The 20,751-nt window shown below is 38.8% G+C and overlaps 1 protein-coding gene across 12 annotated transcripts in view; it reads left to right on the top strand.

Annotated features, from left to right (window-relative positions):
- Positions 1-2,155: 2,155 nt before the first annotated feature.
- The window catches only part of SYNRG (synergin gamma), a 74,067-nt gene continuing 55,471 nt past the window's right edge, over positions 2,156-20,751 (top strand). For 10 of the 12 annotated variants that reach the window (XR_006785361.1, XM_045836267.1, XM_045836268.1 and 7 more), the window contains exons 1-3: positions 2,156-2,354; positions 7,981-8,021; positions 13,068-13,189. Coding sequence is in view for 11 of the 12 variants with exons in the window: in XM_045836267.1 (XP_045692223.1) it covers positions 2,275-2,354; positions 7,981-8,021; positions 13,068-13,189 (243 nt within the window). In the remaining variant the exon portion in view is untranslated. The remainder of the gene's footprint in view (positions 2,355-7,980; positions 8,022-13,067; positions 13,190-20,751) is intronic. The other 2 variants (XM_045836265.1, XM_045836259.1) reach the window with 1 other exon arrangement.

Genomic DNA, 20,751 nt, shown 5'->3' with positions numbered 1-20,751 from the left:
AATTGCTTCAGACATGTCAGGTACTTAGAATGACATGAATGTTCAAGTTTACTATTACCAACTACTATAATACTAGAAGATAACATTTTCTCAGCAGCATTTGAATGAAACATTTCCTTTATTTTTAGCCTTTTACTCTACAGAGTCAGGACAGGTAGGCTCCCAACTAGAATATTTTAGATGGGACAAAAATTGTTCATCTTCAGAATTTATGTAAATGGAGCTTCATTATTACAAGGTGCCAAAAATACTTACAAGCATGTGCTTTTTTGTTGGTTCTAACAGATCCTTGCCTCTATATTCTGAAGGTAAGTGTGCTGCTGCCACCCAGTTGCCAACGGTATGACTTTGAAAAAGTTCTTTCATTTCTCAGAGTTTTTTTTTTATTTATGAAATTGGGGGTAATACCAACTGTCTCAAGGTCAGAAGTACCTAGCCCTGTGCAAAACATGTAGTAAATTCACAATAAATATTCCTTAAGCAAACATTTAGTTCAGAATATAAGGCTTGATAACAGTTCTTGCCCTTCCAGTGTTAGTGGTTAGGGATAAAGTAAAGGGACAAATAGTGTGGCAAAGTCTATGTTAGACATAAGGCCACAAGGCTCAAGTATCACACAGGAGGGCATCTGACCCACACTGGAAATGTCATGGAAAGCTGACATCCTGAGCTGAGCCTTGCAGATAGAACAAAGTATTCCAGGCAGGTATCACATCTGTGATCCTTGATATACTTTGATTTGATTTGACTTCCTCTTTTTTAGCATTTTCTCCTGTGTAACCACCCATCCTTAAATAAAAGTGGTTACATAAACCTGTAATAGCCTTGACTTGTCAATGGATTAATACTGAATTTACCACCTTTATATCAGTTGGAAGTAATCTGCTACACAAATCAGTTTCACCTAAAGAAGGGAAGGAAGGAAATTAGTAGACAATTATGAAAGAAGAATGCATAATTGAGTAGTTGGGTCTAGTGAAATGAGCAATGACTCTGAAGTCAAACAGATTTTGCATACTGGTCCTGCTGCTTTGCAGCTGTATGACCTAAGCAAATTACAGCTTCTTTTAACCTTGGTTTTCTCATCTGTAAAATGCCAATATTATCAGAGACACTGAAAATTTGGAAAAATACAGTAAATCCCTGACCAGTGATTTGTGCCCAATAAACGATAACTTCCCACAAACTAAGTTCTTGTAAAAGCCCTGAGGCAAGAGTGACAGATAAAGCTAATTATAATCCATTACTTGCTAGTAAGCAAACTACTTGAGGGCTTGAAAAAGTTTATACTCGACTTTTATATTTTACTTAACAGTTTGATTAGGGAAAAAGCACAGTAAAAATATGCTCAGATTCATAACATTATAAACTGTTTTCTAAACACCACCATTTTGCCCCTGCTGGCAAGTACAGGTATACCTGGTTTTATTGTGCTTCGCTTTACGGCTCTTCAGTTGTTGCGGGCTTGGTTGTTGTTGTTGTTGTTGTTGTTGTTTCCTCCAAATTGAAGGCCACACCCTGCACCAGAGATTACGACTCTACTGTGATACCCTCTTTTCTGCTGTGGTCTGGAACCAAACCGCAGTATCTCCGAGGCGAAACTGTACGAAATACCTGATTACTGGGTGGCACGATGGCAGAACCAAACAGAAGAGGTTTTGTGTGGCTAGGGTTTATTGTTTTACTAAAATAAAATTTAAATACCTTCGGCTTTGGAGTGGATACCAAAAGTAAGTCACCGAGTTCCAGGGGGAAAGTGGAGAGCACTGATCACTAACCGGCTCTGTGAAGGTGTATCCAAGGGGCACTGAGGATCCATCTATTCTTTGTGTGCAAAGGTGATTAACAATAAATACCTGTGTACCCACCATCCAGTTTAAAAAAACAGGACTCAACCTGCTCTTTCCACTAACCAAGATTATGGTTTTTCGAACCAAGTACCGACGACGCCTCGCAGCTCGACCGCCAGAGTGTATCTCCAAAGAGCCTTGGCAGAGAATGAATCAGCTTCCCAGGAACGCAGCAGGACACCGCCCCAAACAGCTCCAGAACTAGAATTGCACCTGACGGACCCCCCCCCCCACCCGCAGCGGGGACCGGATCACGTGACGGGGCGCCCCGCCCCCTCCGCCCGGCTCGGAGGTCACGTGGGCACAGGGTCCCGCCCCGTCGCCCGGTCTGCGGCGGGGTGGGGGTCTGCTGTTTGCCCCGGAAGTGGCTGTCTTCGGTTGACAGCTGTTAGTAAGGTGGCGGCGGCAGCAGGCCGGGAGCAAGATGGCGCTGCGGCCGGGGACCGGAGCTGGCGGCGGCGGCGGGGCCACGGGAGCTGGCGCCGGGGCCGCCGGGGGAGGCAGGTGGGTGTGAAGAACCAGGCGGGGACCCGCCCCGCGGCCACCAGCGAGGGGTGTTTGGCGGTTATGGGGGCCAGCTCTGACCCTTTTTGCCTTGGAATTGGGGTGCGGGAGTAGGGGCCTCCAGACACCTAGGCCGAAGTGGGAGGATGGAGCCCGGGTGCCCGGCTCCTGTTTCCCAGGTTCTGGGGCACTGGCTGCTGCGGCCGTGCCGGGAGCGTGCGCACGCCTCAGGGCGGGGAGCAGAAGAGGGGAAGGTGAGGGTCGCTCGGCTGCTTTGGCACCGGCCTGGGCTGAGTAAGGGAGGAACCCCAGCGCCTCGCTTCTTGCTCTGGCTGGCTCTGTAGCGACTAGACACTTCCTCTCCAGGCGCTTGACCAGGACATTGTAGGGGAGGCTCTGAAAAATCTGGTCACGGAGACGAACAATTGTTTTAAGATGTGTGTGTGGTACTGTTCTTTTCCCTTGTAGATTGTTCTGTCCTTTTCATTTTAACATGGCAGAAACCGCAGGAAAATCTTAAGACCTTTCAATGAGTAAATAGCGCCCTTGTAGATGTAACTCTTTAAGGCTTGTTTCCTTATTTAAAAAAAAATAATAATTGTTAAACAGCCGTTATGTAGTTATTAGAACAAAGCTTCTAGACTTTCACTTAGCCCTTAACCAAATCTGCCCTCTGTCTAATTCACCTAATAATTGCTTGTGGTTCTCGTACCCAGAACTATAAGGAAAATGAAAATTTGCACCTTGTCATTTAAGGAAACATTTCACTCTGGGAAGTTTTACACTTCTATAAATGATCTAGTCTGATTCTGTTTTGTTAGCCAACACATACTGCCTCCACGTTTGGCGATTAATAACGTTTTATCCAAAGCATTCTAAATTATCTTTGGGAAACAAAGTGTTCATTTTTTGATATGCAATAATTTAATTTTGGAGTCATGAACCCTACAAAATTGTAGTCTTTAGGTCATCACCTCTTGCAGGTGCTTATATATATGCTAGAGAAAAGAAAGCAGCCACTGTCCAATAAACCACCTGTGTGAGCCCCATTTCCCATTTCCTCTACACATCTTTCACTTAGATTTAAAACTTTTCTTTCTTTTGTTGTCTAATTCCACTCATTCACTAGTTTTTCATGGATATTCAATATAAGTCAGTTTCTGACTGGGGAAGACAAATATGTAATAATTTCTGTTTCTTTTGTGTATGTGATGACAGTTTCTAAAATGTTCTTGAGTACATTTAATCAAGTATTTGATTAATTTAATCAAGTATTTGATTAATCATGGCTCCACGTTCTGGGATAATATAAACGTAAAATGACTTGGTATTCTAAGCCAGGTTTTTTTATTTTTTTTCTAGGGTGTTTTATTTTTTATTTTATTTTTATTTTTTTATGTTTTTGGGTGGGAGGATCTCAGGTGCAGAAGGTTGAGTGGATTATTTACCTTAATAGTATTTTAACATCATCGATTCATAAGCATAGACTTTTAAAAAAATTAATATGGCCTGTATTGTGATAGAAATGAGAATGATTGATTTTAAAATGTATTTCCTATGTAAAATTGGATTGTAGTAACATCTGCATTTTAAAACTCTAGAGGATATATGGGAGAAAAAGTGGTTAAAATAACTCTTACCTTGAATAATGTATGGGAAATGTTACATGTATTACAAAATTCTGAGCCTGAGAAGCTGTATGAAGAAAGAATATTGTGGTTTTTAGAGAGTAGTGGTGAGAGCTGAGATTATTTTATGAGGTAGCTAATACTATGGTAGCCTAAGAATATATATTTGGGAGGGGGGGGAACCAGGTAAGAGGAACCAGGTAACCTCTCTCAGCTTTTAATAGAGAAAATCCATGAACTATAACTTACCATATTTCTTAGATACTTGTCCCTGTTCTAAGAGACTAAGCAAAAAGCAATGACATTTTCTAACTTTATTAATATTAGCCTACTTTTGATTAGTATCCTGAATGGGCTGCTTGAGAATAAATGGTAGAGTTGTGTAAAGGGCAGAATTTACCCAACAGATAAGAAGTATACATTTTTTAAGTCAAATACTACATAGAAAGAATTGCAAGGTCTTGAGTAGTTTGTATCCTTCTAGGGATATCATTTATAAGCTTGTCAGTATTTTTCCTGCTCTTTAATAAGTTCCTTAAGGGCTTCCTCATCTTTTCATCGTTCGCTGTTTCTAGCACATTTTAGCACATAGAAAAGTCATTCTGTAAATATTTGTAGACTCAGGCTACATTGAAGGCAAAGAAGAAGCAGTATTTCCGCAGAGCCTCATTTGGAGGAAGAGGTCAAGAGGTGGTCATAAAAGTGGGAATGACTAGTGGACAAGAAAGTTGTGCTAACCTGGAGTGGTCCTTGAATATAAACTGAGGAGGGAAAGGGGGAATCAGAGCATAGCTTTAACCTTAGGCGTGGTTATTAAATGGTCCTTTAGGAAGTTGGCCCTCACTTGTGCTATATGAGATCCATTAGGAAGTCTCATAGGAGTCCAGGCCTGACAAGTGAAGGCTGATCTAGGTTAGTAGCAAAGGTAACTGCAAAGAAGAGTGAATGAAGTGGGCAAGAAGAATGAATGTGACAAGCGGAGCTCACAGTTCTGCTTTCACACTGCACATCAGTAAGAAATAGTTGAAATCAAATTGTTAGTTATCTTGGTACCAAGCTTTTTGCCTAACTTTTCTGCCTTATCTTGTCTAACCAGTCTTGAAGCATGTTGACAGTAGTTGTCTAAACATTTCAGAGAGTCATGTGAGTGATACATAGGTCACTAAGTAGTTTGGGTTGCTAAATCATTACTGGAGTAAGTCATGTTCATCAGTGATGTTCTTAAGTTAGTTTTTATTTGTTTCTGAAGTAACCTTTATACATCCATTCTTGTCTATTTGGTCATCTAAGCTGGGACCTTGGGAAACTTGTGATTCTGTGCCCTCATTTGACAGAGGGGCAACAGGACAGGACGGTGAAGGGGGTTCCATACAGTTTCTCAGTCACTTTATGGCAGAGCCGGAGTTTCCAGCTTTTACTTAGCCACTGAACCGTATTGGTCATTGTAATCTTTGAGACTGATTTTGAAAAGTCTCAACAGGTTGATTACTTAACTGTATTTCTCCTAAATTTATCAATCTCAGTATGTGAGTAACTTTTAAAAATACTGAGAACTTCCGAATTTCAACTTGAAGTTTAAACATTTTATCCAGTTAACACATTATTTACCGTATTTCCTTCTTCCTGAAATGTGGTTGTTCTTCAGTTATAACCAACTCCGTTAGTTCCTGATGACCGTTCCCTTCTCAGCTGTCACTGTAAGAATTCTCCAAGGTTGTCCTTTGTTGCCTTGTTACTATACAAGCACATTCCCTTGGCTATTTCATCTACAATTAGAGCTCAGTGTTTGTTTGTTTTTTAACCTTTATTTAAAAGAGCCTAGCTAGATTGACCTAGACCCTTCTCCTGAGCTTGAGTGACTTTTCTGATTGCCTGCTGAATTGCTCCTCATGGACACACTACTACCATCTTTCTCCCCAGACCGACTCACATTGGCTTCCTGTCTCCGGTCAACAGCATCAGCACCCTCGCAGTTGCTCAGGCTCAAAATCTTAGTATCATGTTCTGCTATTATTCTGCTTTTTCACTACTGTTCCCCATGCTGGCAGTTGTCCAGTCCTGTTGATTCATCCTTTTAAATCACTTTCACCTCTTCTTTGCCCTTGCTACTATTTGGGTTATGGCCCTTTACATTTCTTTTAAGATTAGGGATCATCTTCTCTGCCATACCCTATTACCAGGGAAACCTAAAGCACATTTATGATTATTAGGGAAATGCAAACGCAAATCACAATGAGATACCACTTCATGCCCTTTAGGATGACTATCATTAAGAAAGCAGAAAATAACAGCCGTTAGTGAGGATGTGAAGGAATTGGAACCTCCATGCATTGCTGGTAGGAGAATGTAAAGTGGTGCAGCTGCTATGGAAAGTTTGGTAGTTTCTCAAAAACAAACATAAAATTACTATGTGACCCAGCACTCCCAACACTAGGTGTGTGCCCCCCCCAAAAAAAAAATTGGAAGAGGCAACTCAGATACTTCTATACCAATGCTCATGGCAGCATGTTCACAACAGCCAAAAGGTGGAAACAGCCCAAGCGTCCATCAACAGATGAATGGATAAACAAATGTGGTATGTGCATATATGGAGTATTATTCAGCCATAAAAAGGAATGCAGTTCTTATACATGCTACAACATGGATGAACCTTGAAAACATGCTAAGTGAAATAAGCCGGATACAAAAGGACAAATTTTATATGATTTCACTTAATACGAGGTAGCTGGAATAGGTAAAGTCATAGAGATAAAAAGTAAAATAGTGGCTTCTGGGAGTTGCGGGGGAGGATTAGACCCATTGGACAATGGGTACAGAGTTTCTGTTTGGGATGATGAAAATGTCTTGGAATGGATCATGGCATGTTTTACGACATTGTGAATGCACATATCTAATGCCACTGAACTGTACACTTAAAAATGGTTACAGTGCTAAAATTTTATATATATATTACCACATTTAAAATGCTCTGTCTTTATATAATGTTCAACATAAACATTTTAAAGGCCTTCTACAGACCGTTTACTTTTCTAATTCTGTATCTTATACCATATTTTGCCATGTATAATGTGCTCCCATGTATGGTGCACACCACATTTTTGGCCCAGACTTTTAGGAAAAAATGTTTCACTTTAATTTTTTAATTCATTTATTTATTCATTTATATTTAAAAACAAAATCGATGATTATATTCCAGGGTATTATCTTGCATACGGACATCATTATTGTTTTCTAGAGTTACACTTTTAATGCACAAGCATAAATAAAATAATTAAAAACGTATATAGATACGGAATTAATACTACCCATGTATAATGCGCATCCTTATTTTTCCCTCAGAAATTTGGGCAAAAAAAGTGTGCATCATATACGGTAAAATACGGTACTTAACCTTAAGTCTTATCTCTGAACACATAGCTCTGACCTCAGAGCTTTTTTTGCTCAAACTATATAGTGTGCCTCCCCTAGATACAGGTCAAAAGATACTTCCACAAAACTTATAGATATAAGATATAGCCCATGAAATTAAGTCTTTTTCTTCTTATTCCTATTAGTATTTTGGACCTCTCACAGCACTCGGCACCTTCTGTCTTATGATAAAGTTATTTGCCTTCACCTGTGTCTCCAACAGGACTGTGAGTTAATTCACTACTTTCATGTAGTAGGCACTCAGTGTGCACTGAATTGAATCTAATTCAAATCCTCTCATTTTAGGGATGGGGAAATTGGAATCCAGGGAAGTCACGCAATGACAGCATCAGGACTAGGTTCAAGGCCTTCTGTCTTTTAGTTCAAAAAATTTCCTCCTCCGTTACCAGGCTGCCTGTCATGACGCCTGTGGATTTTCACTCTCTATTGGTAGCGGATGATTGAATATTATACTGCAGAATACATGCCAGGGCCCTATCTACGTTTTTTCATTTATGTAGAAAATGGCATGTTTTATTTGAAGTCTTTGTACATATGAAGATCCCAATGTATTTTTGTTCTGCTTTCAGCTTCATGTTTCCAGTTGCAGGTGGACTAAGACCCCCTCAAGGTAAGTGAAAGGCTAAGTTTATTTTTCATTATTATGTTTCTGACTTGGAGATTATGTGGGTAAAGAGATTTTATTGTGCCAAATAGTAAAATTTTCCTATAGTCTTGAATATATATGATATCTTCTCTTAAAATTTTTTAAAAATTATATAATTTGAGGATTAATAAGAATCATTTCTCATTTTTCCCAAACTTATTTAAATATTGTATTTACAGCCATGACTGGTGTGGCTCAGTAGGTTGGGCACTGTCCCTCAAACTGAAAGGTCGCCTGTTCAATTTCTAGTCAGGGCACATGCCTGGGTTGTGGGCCAGGTCCCCATCTGGGGGCATGGGATAGGCAATGATCGATGTTTCTCTCCCTCTCTCTCTAAATAAATTTTTTTTAAGATTGGCCCAATTATTGTTTAATCAAGTAATTCAATAAATTTACAAGGTAACAAGATATTATTTAAAATTCTTTTCCAGTTTTTTACATTTTATGAACATGTGTTTCCCTTTTTTAGTAATTTTTATTGTATTTTTCCATTACAATGTAGCCCTCTTATGTTCCTCTCCCTCCTGCAATCACCACACTGTTGTCCATGTCCACAAGTCCTTTTTCTTCAGTCCCTCTACTCCCTAACCTCCCCTCCACCCTGATAGCTGTCATCTTGCTCTTTGTCTATGAGTCTGTCTCTGTTTTGCTTGTTAGTTGCAGATATAAGTGAAATCATACGGTATTTGTTTTTCTCTGACTGGCTTATTTCACTTAGCATAATATTCTCCAGATCCATCCATGCTGTCATAAAGGGTAAATCTTTTTTATAGCTGGGTAGTATTCCATTGTGTGAATGTCCCATCGTTGTTTTATCCACTTATCTACTGATCGACACTTGGGCTGCTTCCATATCTTGGCAATTGTAAATAATGCTGCAACGAACATAGGGGTACTTATGTTCTTTCAAATTAGTGTTTTGGGTTTTTCTGGATATATTCCCAAAAGTGGGATCGCTGGGTTAAAATGCAGATTTCTTTTTAATTTTTTCATGTATCTCCATACTGGTTTCCACAGTAGTTGCACCAGTCTGCATTCCCACCAACAGTGCACTTGAGTTCCCCTTTCTCCACATCCTAGCCAGAACTTGTCTGTTGATTTATTGATGAGAGCCATTCTGATAGGTGTAAGATAGTAGCTCATTGTGGTTTTAATTTGCATTTCTCTGATGATTAGTGATATTGAGCATCTTTTCATGTCTATTGGCCCTCTGTATGTCCTCTCAAGTCCTTTACCAATTTTTTAATTGGATTGTTTTGGTTTTTTTGGTGTTGAGTTTTGTATATTCTTTATAAATTTTGGATATTAACCCCTTATCAATTGTATTGGTGAATATATTCTCCCATTTTGTGGGGTTGTCTTTTTATTTTGTTGATGGTCTCCTTTGTTCTGCAAAAACTTTTTAGTTTGATGTAGTCCCATTTGTTTATTTTTTCTTTTGTTTCCCTGCCTGGGGAGATATGTCAGATAAAAATATTGTTACCTGCAATGATTAAGATTTTACTACCTTTGTTTTATTTCAAAAAAACATGTTATTGACAGATTATTATTTAACAGTTGACAGAGATGGAGACTTTGAGAACAAGAGAATTAAAGAATTCTCTAAATGACATCTTTTTCCTTCTATCTAGTCCCTTCCTAGATCAGCAATTTTCAACCTTTTTCATCTCATGGCACACACAAACTAATTACTAAAATTCTGCAACACACCAAAAAATATATTTTTCTCTGCTCTAACAAAAAGTAGTTATAATTCTGACTTATTCACACTGGACAGCTATTGTGTTGGCTGTTGTCATTTTTTTATTTGGCAATCTAAAGGAAAAAGAGGTCAGTGCTCCTGACTAAGTAGTCAGGTAGTGCATGTTTTAGACATTCTTGCAGCACTGGTTGAAAGTTGCTGCCCTAGATGGTTAGCTCCATTGGGCAGGATATGTGTCTGTCTTGTGCTTATTAGCATATTCAGCATTTTTCGCTACCATATTTTCTCTATATAAATTTGGTCTTATTATAATACATGATTAGAGATCACATATTCTGATTCTGTTTTAACTATTTTTAGTCTCAGTTTTATCCCTAGCAATTTCTCTCTCTCCTGTCATGGTTGCAGACCAGGGACCACCAATATCAATTCTGGCTTTCACTTCAAGGAAACAGCAGTGAAGGAGTACAGCCATGCCACCAGGACACGACATGGAAGGGAGGGGTTGTCTGCCCTTCCCCTCTTTCTTCTTACTTTTCTCTTTCCACTGTGCCCTCTTTCTCTCCACACACCAGGCTGCTTCTGAAAACTGGCCCTTCTCACGATGCCAGTGTTGACTGCTTATGGTAGACTTGCTAGAGAAACAGACTCCGAGGTCACTGTTAGAGATGAACGATAAAGAGCTGCTCAGTAGCAAGTGGTCAGTGGCTTATACTGTTTTCCATTAATAATCAGTGATGGAGGTTGAGTTTCAGGTAAATTTTTCCAAGGATCAGTTGTATTCTTTGCATTGTGCTCTCATTATGCATTATTTAAGCTATCTGTAATGTGATATGTCCCAGATTTAGATCAAATGGTTTGAGATCTTTTTTTTTTTCAAGATTTATTTATCTATTTTGAGAGAGAGGAAGGGAGGGAGAAAGAGGGAGAGAAACTTCAATGTGTGAGAGAAACATCAGTTGGTCTGCCTCTCACATGCCCCCAACCAGGGACCTAGCCCACAATCCAGGCATGTGCTTTGACCAGGAATCGAACTGGTGACCTTTCAGTTCATGAGAGAATGCCCAACCCACTGAGCTACACCAGCCAAGGTGAGATCTTTTGTTCTTTAAGAAGGTATTACAATTATGTGTTCATTATCATGGTTTATATTTCATTTTTATAAACTTTGAAGTAAAAATCTATATATGCAGCAAAGGAACAGGACAACAAGAGGTCCCAAAAGATTCCCTGAAATTTTTTTTCTGGAATTTGGATCTGTTTTAGACATTTTTTTCTTTTTACAGCATATGTTAGAGTGGACTTCTTGATCGTTTGAGGGCTTTAAATTATGCATGGATTGTTTCTGAAAGCATATGCAAGAAACTGACAGCAAGAGTAGCCATAAGATCATGAGTAGGTAAACAGGAGAAAGGAGAGAAATGAGACTTATTTTTCACTTTGCATACCTTTATACTTTTAAATGTTGTACCAAATACTACCTGAGTTACCCATTCAAGAATTAAATAAAGTTAATTAAAATAAAACTTTACGTCCAAAGGAATAAGAGGAAAAACATCTGACTATGGTTTTATTCAGCCTGTGCTTTCTAATTCTCCATGACACCTTAAGGCCTTTGCATTTGATGTTCCTTTTTCTGGAATATTCCTTTCAAATATCCACATGGCTTTCTCCCTTACTTTTTTCAAGTCTTTGCTTAAATGCCACCCTATTGGCAAACCCTTTTCTGACTATGAAACAGAACCAGTCTTTTCCCTAACTCTCCCTTCCCCCTCACCCTGCTTTATTTGTTGCCCTGCCTTTTATTACCACCTAGCATATACTTATTTTTTTATTACTTATTTCCTCTGATGGCAGTGTATATTCCATGAGGGCAAAGACCTGGCTTTGTTCATTGCTGTGTCCTTAGAATGGTGCCTGACATGGGGTAGGCCCTCATACACTTGAATAAATAATTGAATGAATAAATGAATAGCTTGCCACTAATACATGTTACCTACAAAAGTGGATGTTCGTGCTCCTGAAATTAAACCATGTATAAATAACCCCAAAGGCTCATAGAACACATCAGATAAACATGATATGTTGTACTAGACCTTTAATTTTTCAAATCAAAATTTGATTAAAAGCTTCTTACAGTAGAACCAACATGGATGTAATATGTGATAAAATGCAAAATTAGATTGAAATCTGTGTTCAGGGTATGTGGAGGTTTTGTTTTGCTCACTGTTGTATACCAAGTATACATGATGAGCAAACTGTGTCTAAAACATGGTAGGTGTTTAGTGTTTATTAAATTCCAGAGGGATATATCTTTACTCTCCACTGCTCTTGGGGGTACTTCATTGGAAAAGCTTGGGATATACTATACTCTAAGTCATGCCTTCATGATAGTTTTCTTGCCATTGCATTATATATTTTACATCCCTGTGGTGAAAGAGAAGAGGAATATAATTTCTTCAAGCATCTTAGGTATTATATAGTTTTACAAATCAGAAACTGAGGAACAGAAGTTAAGCAGGTTGTTCAAGGTCCCAAAACTAGCAAGTGATGATGGTTCAGTTGGCATCCCTAGTTCATGCTCTTAACCACTATTGCATTAGTTACATGCTGCTACATAAAAAATTAACCCAAAACTTTAAAAATTTTATTATTTCACCCTGTGTTTGGGGTCTGGTTTATGGGAGGGGCTTCACTGGGCAGTTTTGGCACAGGACTAAAGTGATTGCAGTAGAGACATTAGCCAGGGCTATAGGCATCTAAAGGTTGAATGGGGCTGGAAGATCTGTTTCCAAGATGACTTGCTCACAGTGCTCACAGAGATGGCAAATCTATGCTGCCTTCTGGCATGAGGTTTCAGTTCCTGGCCACGTGGCTTCTCCATGGGACTTGCTTGAATATTCTCATAAGGAAGCAGTGGTTTTCCCTAGAGGAGGTGATCCAACAGTCCAAAGAGGACGCTGCAGTGGTTTTTATGAACAAAGCTGTCATTTCCACAATATCCTATTTGTTATCATGGGCAGCCCTATTCAGTGTGGGAGAGAATGACACGGGTAAGTATGCCCCAAAATTCTGTGAAACAAGTATTATTATCTTCCTTTCGCAGATGAAGTTTTATAACTTGCCCAAGATCACATAGCTAAGTATGATGGAGTAGGAATTCACACTTAAGTCTATCTCACTCCAGAGCCTTTGCTTTTTCCGCTAACTCTGCCACCTTCCAAGTAAAAAGTCCTTTGGGTACTTAGAGTTTTAAGAAAATACACTTTAGAACACATTGGCTTTAATACTACCTTTGTGTTTTTCAGCAGGTCTGATGCCAATGCAGCAACAAGGATTTCCTATGGTCTCTGTCATGCAGCCTAATATGCAAGGCATGATAGGAATGAATTACAGCTCTCAAATGTCCCAAGGACCTATTGCTATGCAGGTACTTGCCTCTTTAGCTGATTGTATACAAAATTATTGATTATTGTTAGGTGTCTATATACTAATAGCTACATATTAGGACTTTAATGTTATATTTAGAAATAAGTATAGTCTACATGTTAGGTGGCTTCCTTCAAAATAAAATGAAGATATATTCATAAAAGAGAGAAAAAATAAAAGATAAATCGTTTGAGGAAAATCTGGCGACTTCTCTATGACTACTGGCTTAGAAGAATTTTAGACTGATATCTTGGAAAACCCAGGGACCTGATGGCATGAAGTAGCATTGTTAGAAGTAGCAGCACAGCTTTCATGGAAGGAACAGTGTCATTGTTCAGAAGGCTCAGAGCTTTCTTTTTAAAGTTATCTAAACCCCATAACAACTTTTTAAAGAGATAGTATCCCCATTTTTCTGATGAGGAAACTGAAGCCTTGTGAGGATGCTCACATCATAGTCAGCCAGAAGTTGAACCTAAGTCTTTAGTCTGCTTATGCTTAACCATATCACACATTGAATTCTCTCTTAAGATAATTAGGGAGCAGATAGGTTAAAGCAGTGGAATGACACAATTGGATCTGGATTTCAAAAAGATCATTCTGACTGTTGATTGGAGAATGACTGGAGGCAAAGGGGCGAAAGTGGATTTAAGAATCATTAAAAGACTGTTGTAGTGAGAGCAGCTGAGATATTGGCTTAAATTAGGGTGGTAGCAGAGGGATGGAGACATGGATGTTTTGAGAACCACTTAAAAATAAAATCAATTGGACTTGCTGAGTGTTTGGTTGTTGAAAATAAAGGAGATGGTATCAAATTGATTCCTCATTTTCCACATGAGCAACTAACTGGGGTATCAGTTACTGATTGGTACATATTGTTAACTTTGGAGGACACATGAAACTTCAAGTGGGGCTGTCCAGAGACAACTTAAAAAGTAAACTCTGGTCATTTTTCACTCTGGGTTGAAAATTATAGATTTGAGAGTCATATACACATAGAAGGTAATTGATGCTATAGAGTGAATAGAAACATTTAAGAATACTATAGATGGGCCCTGGCTGACGTGGTTCAGTGGATTGAGTGCCAGCTTGTGAACTGAAAGGTCACCAGTTCGATTCCCACTCAGGGCACATGGCTGGGTTGTGGGCCAGGTCTCCAGCTGGGGGCATGCAAGAGGCAACCACACATTGATGTTTCCCTCCCTCTCTTTCTCCCTTCCCCTCTCTAAAAATAAATAAATAAATAAAATCTTAAAAAAAAAAAGAATACTATATATGGAAAAAATAGTCCAGGATAGAGCCTTCAGCATCTCAACCTATAAATAAGAGAGTGAGACAGATGCCACAGGATTTCACTTACATGTGGAAGTTAAAGAACAAAATAAATGAAAAAACAAAATTGAAACAGACTCAGATACAGTGAATGGACTAATGGTTCCCAGAAGGGAAGGGATTGGGGGACTGGGTGAAAAAGGTGAAGGGATTGAAAAGTACAAGTTGGTAGTTACAAAATAGTCTTGAGTGTCTAAAGTAGAGCATAGGGAATATAGTCGATACTGTAATAACTATATATGGTGCCAAGTGGGTACTGAAAATATCAGGGGGAACACTTGGTAAAGTATATGCTTGTCTAACTACTATGATATATACCTGAAATGAATACAAAATAATATTGAATAAATTATAACTGAAAAATAAAATTTAAGCCCTGGCTGGTGTGGCTGAGTGGACTGAGTGCTGGCCTGTGAACTAAAGGGTCATTGGTTTGATTCCCAGTCTAGGGTACATGCCTGGGTTATGGGCCAGGCCCCCAGTGAGGGCACGTGAGAGGCAGCCATATATTGATGTTTCTCTCCCTCTCTTTCTCCCTCCCTTCCCCTCTCTGAAAATAAGTAAGTCTTAAAAAAATAAAAATTAAATTAAAAACATAGTGTATGGAAACAAATGAAACAAAATAATATTGAATGTAAACTATAATTCAAAAATAAAATTTTAAATAAGTTAAAATCAATTAGTCAGTCTTAAGTGAGTGAGTTGCCAACACAAGAGATTGAAGAGAAGCAGCCACAGCAGTGGGGAGGTGAATTAAAAAACAAAACATGGGTTTTTGGTAGCAGACCCAAGTTCAAATCCCAGCTTTGCCACTTACCTATAAAACAGAGAAATAATAATACCTTGGCAATATGGTTGTAGAAAGGATTGAAGGAATTATATAAAGCACTTAGCATTTGGGTGTATAAGACGATGCTCCAACCAACTGAGCCACCCAGCCAGGGCAGAATTTTCTTCCTTTTTATTCCCTGTCTTCCTTTTTAAGACTGGCTATGAATGAAATTGCTTATTCATTCATAGATTGGTGGACACTTGGGTTGCTTTCGTGTTTTAGCTACTGTGAATAATGCTGCTATGAACATGGCTATACGCATGTCTCTTTGAGACTCTACTTTCAGTTCTTTTGGGTGTATACCCAGAAGTGGAACTGCTGGGTCACGTGGTAATTCTATTTTTAAATTTTTGAGGAACCTCCGTACTGTTTTTCCACAGCAGCTGTACCATTTTACATTCCCACCAACAGTACAAAGAAGTTCCGATTTCTCTAAATACTTGTCAACCTTGTTGGTTTCTGTTTTTTGTTGTTGTTTTTTTTTTTATAGTAGTTGTCCTAATGGGTGTGAGGTGATATCTCAGAGGGGGAATACAGTGGAAGTAAACCTGTTTGCACATGGACTTGAAGTTGACTTTCTGTCATCTGATGGCCCAGGGAAACAGGTCCTGAATTTGGATTAAAGTTTTCCAACTTTGCAGTGCCTCCTGGTAAAAATTTGTTAGGTATCTAACAAAATCCTCTCCAGAGATTATACCATTCCTTTAGCATAAATATGTTCCTACAAATAAATTTCTAAACACAGTGTTCAATGCACAAAACCACAGAAACAGAACAGCAAGGATGAGTACCAGCACACATGTAGACAACAGAAACAACAATCACAAAATCACATCAGTTATGGAAATAGCAGACAAGACTGTGGCACAACTATATTTTCCATGGTCTAAGAAATACAAGCTGAATTATAAAATGTTGGCAGGGAATGTGAAATTATAAATGAATGACAGCAGATTTGAGTAAATAAATAGAAATTTCAGAATTAAAAAGTGTTAAGCAAAAGAACTCTGGATGAGTTTAACAGCAGATTAGAAATGGCTGAAGAAAAAATTAATGACCTGAAGATAGGTTAGCAGAAACATCAAAAATATAGTATGACAAGATTAAAAGATAAAAAGTATGTGGGATTTTAAATCTACAATGAGAAGGTTTAACACATATTTAGTTGGAGTTCTGGAAAGCAAGAAGGGGTACTGGCTATGAAGTTTCCAGGACTATTGAAAGACATATTAATTTATAGATTCAGATAGCCTAATAAATTCAAGCAAGATTGTATTAGTTATCTAATGCTGCATAATAAATTGCCCAGAAATTTAGTGCTTAAAACAACAATAAACACCTCTCAGTTCCTATGGGCCAGAATTTGGAGAGTAGCTTTAGCTGAGTGGTTCTGGCCTGGAATCTGTCATGAGGTTTTTAGTTAAGAAGTTGGCTGGGCTGCATTCATCTGAAAGCTTTATTGGGGCTAGAGGATCTGCTTCCAAGATGTCCCAGTCAGTGGCTGGCAGTTCAGTGCGGGCTGTTGGCAGGAGCCTTAGATGGACTTCTAGTCCCACATGGAGAGGTCTCCAGAGTGAAGGATTCAAGAGAGGAAGGTGGAAACTAGTGTCTTTTATAAGCTAGCCACCCTTGATCATGTCCCCCAACACCAGGACTATATTGAGACTATGACACAAGGCTATGAGTATCAGGCAGTGAGAATAAGTAAATATAAATCCTCATCTCCCAACACACAGAGAAACTGCAGGAACCAAAGACAGAGAAAATCTCAAAAGCAGCCAAAGGGAAAAAATGGAAGCCAAAAGACATTGGATGATGTTTTCAATGTACTAACTGAAAATAACTGCAACCTTTAAGAATGAAGGTAAAGCCATTTTTTCCAGAAAAAAAACTGAATGACTTTCAATAAATGAAATTCTAAATAAAGTAGTAACAGAAGGACCTTAGGCAAAAGAAGAAATGATCTCAGATGGAAAATCAAATGCAGGAAAAATATGAAGAACAAAGGAAGAGATACATATGTGGTGAATCTAAATGTATATAGTCTCTATAAAAACAATAATGTTTTCATGAACTTTTAAAATATTCAGAGAATTAAAATACATATAATAATAGTATGTAACTTGGGGGAGGCTAGTAAATGGAATTAGTGTTTTAAGATCATTGGATTCTATGAAAGAAAGAGATATTATCATTAGACTTTGGTAAGTTAAGAATGTATGCTGTAATTTCAAGGGTAACCTTAATAGGTTATATAAATACTTTATAACCAAGTAAAGGTGAAAAAAGTAGAATGGGGGAAAAATAGCCAATCCAAAAAAAAGACAAGAAGAAAAAGAAACAGAAAAAGTGGGACAAATCATAAAATAAGGTAGTTTTACCCAAATATATCAATAATTTTATTAATGTTAATGGTCTAGAGGATTCATTTAAAAAGACAAAATTCTAGCCCTAGCCAGACAGCTTAAGTTGGTTAGAGTATTTCCTGATATGCTAAGGTTGCGGGTTCAATCCCTGGTCAGGGCACATATGAGAATCAGCCAGTGAATCCATAAATAAGTGAAACGACAAATTGATGTTTCTCTCCACCCCCCCTTTCAAATCAGTGAACTAAAAAAAAAATTAAAAAGACAATATCATACTTAATGCTTAGAAGGAACATATTTGAAACACAAGGATACAGGAAAGTTTAAAGGAGTGAAAAAATAGATAAACACTGAAAACAACCCCAAAAAGTGATGTAGCTAAAGGAAAATTAGACAAAAATATACTTTAAGGCAAAAATTCTTAAAAGCCTGCCAATAAAGGTGTCTTTCATCATGATAAGAAGTTAAATTCACCAGAAAGATATAACAGTTTCACATTTGTATGCACCTAATAACTTGGCCTTAAAATGTATAAGATAGAAACTGACAGAATGACAAGGAAAAAGACAAATCCACAATCTGTAAAATCATAAGTTTAAACAAACTTAACAAGGTTGAATAATGGGTAATAGTACACTGTTCCCCCACCCCTAAATTGCAAAATATACTTTCTTTTTAAAAAAACAAAATATTTATTAAAAATTAACCATATACTGGCATGTAGCAATTCTCAAGAAACTTCAAAGGACTGAAATCCTATATAGTAGCCCTCACAAGACAGGCCTATATTGGGGATCCGCTTGAGATTTATGGTGAAAAATTTAAAGTGAGTCCTCAAGGTTTTTCTCGTCAGTGAGGTTCAGTGGCTTGGGTATTAGGATAAGAGAAGGACATTAATTGACTTTAACCAGGGGTGAGGTTTCCCAGGAGACCATGGCAAAGAAGCAAGGGCATTTAATATTGAACTCTGGAGTCTACACTGGGCAAGAAGAGAAGTGAGGTCATGAAGATGGTGGGTAACAGGAAAGTTGGTAAGATTAATGGATGGGAGGCATTAATGAGACAGGAGATTGCTGGGCTATATGAACTGGAAGGACGGGGTGGTGGTTGAGTGTGGGGAAGCTTATCAGGATGATACATGTCTAAGTAAATAGAACAATCACATTAACCCAGCATACACAAGATTAACATTGTAGATATTTATCTTCAAACACCATTTTAAATATTTGCATTTTGGAATTATATGTTAAATCAACAAGACTATGTGAAACACTACTAGTCATTATTTTCACCACCTATCTATTTCCCTTATAGGTGGGAAAAGGATGAGGTTTTCAGTTTTTATAATTCCCAAATAGTTGCTTAATTTAGAGTGAGTTATTTTAACACCTTTTAAAAAAAGCAAATCTAGGAGTTACCGCCAAGGTGAAGACGTAGGTAGACACACTGTGCCTCCTCGCACAACCAAAATAAGGACAACATTTTGGAAACAAAATAACCAGAACTGACAGAAAATTGAATTGTATGGAAATCGGACAACCAAGGAGTTAAAATAGACACATTCATCCAGACCGGTAGGAAGGGTGGAGTCGGGTAGCTGGGCAGAGAGGGGTCACAGAAAAAAAAGTGGTGGCACCAGGCGCACAAGGCGCCCTGGGCGCACAAGACAGCAACAGGCAGACCCAGTGAGGTGGCAATTGTGAAGCAAGGCACTGCGCACAAGGCGGCTGGCTGACCGGGCGGACCCACATTCTCACGCAGATAAACCAGGCAAAACTGGGGAGCAGGACAAACCATGCAACCCAGGGTCCCAGCGCCATGAAATAAAGCCTCAAAACACTGATTGAAAACACCTGTGGGGGTTGAGGTGCTGGGAGAGACTCCCAGCCTCACAGGAGAGCTGATTGGAGAGACCCATGGGGTCCTAGAACATGCACAAGCCCACCCACATGGGAATGAGCACCAGAAAGGCCTAGTTTGCCTGAGGGAAGCGGCCGAAGGGACTGAAATCCAACAGAGAGCAGAGCAAGCCCCATTGTTCCCTCTCTGCCCCTGTCCCCACATGCAGTGTCACAACCCAGTGACTGGGTTGCCCTTCCCTGGTGAACACCTAAGGCTCTGCCCCTCATACATAACAGGTGTGACAAAACAAAACAAAAAAAGGCCCAAATGGAAGAACAGATCAAAGCTCCACAGCAAATACAACTAAGTGACCAAGTGATAGCCGACCTATCAGATGCACAGTTCAAAGCAATGGTGATCAGGAGGCTCACAGAATTGGTTGAATTTGGTCGCAAATTAGATGAAAAAATGAAGGCTACGCTAAGTGAAATGAAGGAAAATGCGTAGGGAACCAATAGTGATGGGAAGAAAACTGGGACTCAGATCAATGGAGTGGACCAGAAGGAAGAAAGAAACAACCAAACAGAAAAGAATGAAGAAATAAGAATTCAAGAAAATGAGGAGAGATTTAGGAACCTCCAGGACATCTTGAAACATTCCAACATCCAAATCATAGGGGTGCCAGAAGGAGAAGAGGAAGAGGAAGAAATTGAAAACTTATTTGAAAACATAATGAAGGAGAACTTCCCCAATCTGACAAAGGAAATAGACTTCTAGGAAGTCCAGGAAGCTCAGAGAGTCCTGAAGAAGTTGAACCCAAGGAGGAACACACCAAGGCACATCATAATTACATTAGCCAAGGTGAAAATGAAGGAGAGAATCCTAGAAGCAGCAAGAGATAAGGGAACAGTCACCTACAAAGGAGTTCCCATCAGACTGTCAGCTGATTTCTCAAAAGAGACCTTACAGGCAAGAAGGGTCTGGAAAGAAGTATTCCAAGTCATGAAAGGCAAGGACCTACATCCAAGATTGCTCTATCCAGCAAAGCTTTCATTTAGAATGGAAGGGCAGATGAAGTGCTTCTCAAATAAGGTCAAATTAAAGGAGTTCATCACCACCAAGTTCTTATTTTATGAAATGTTAAAGGGACTTATCTAAGAAAAAGAAGATAAAAAACATGTATAGTAAAATGAC

Source organism: Phyllostomus hastatus, unplaced genomic scaffold (assembly GCF_019186645.2).
Source record: "Phyllostomus hastatus isolate PE091 unplaced genomic scaffold, TTU_PhHast_1.1 phas_contig_210, whole genome shotgun sequence".
Taxonomy (NCBI): Eukaryota; Metazoa; Chordata; class Mammalia; order Chiroptera; family Phyllostomidae; genus Phyllostomus; species Phyllostomus hastatus.
This window is presented reverse-complemented; position numbering and strand designations above follow the sequence as displayed.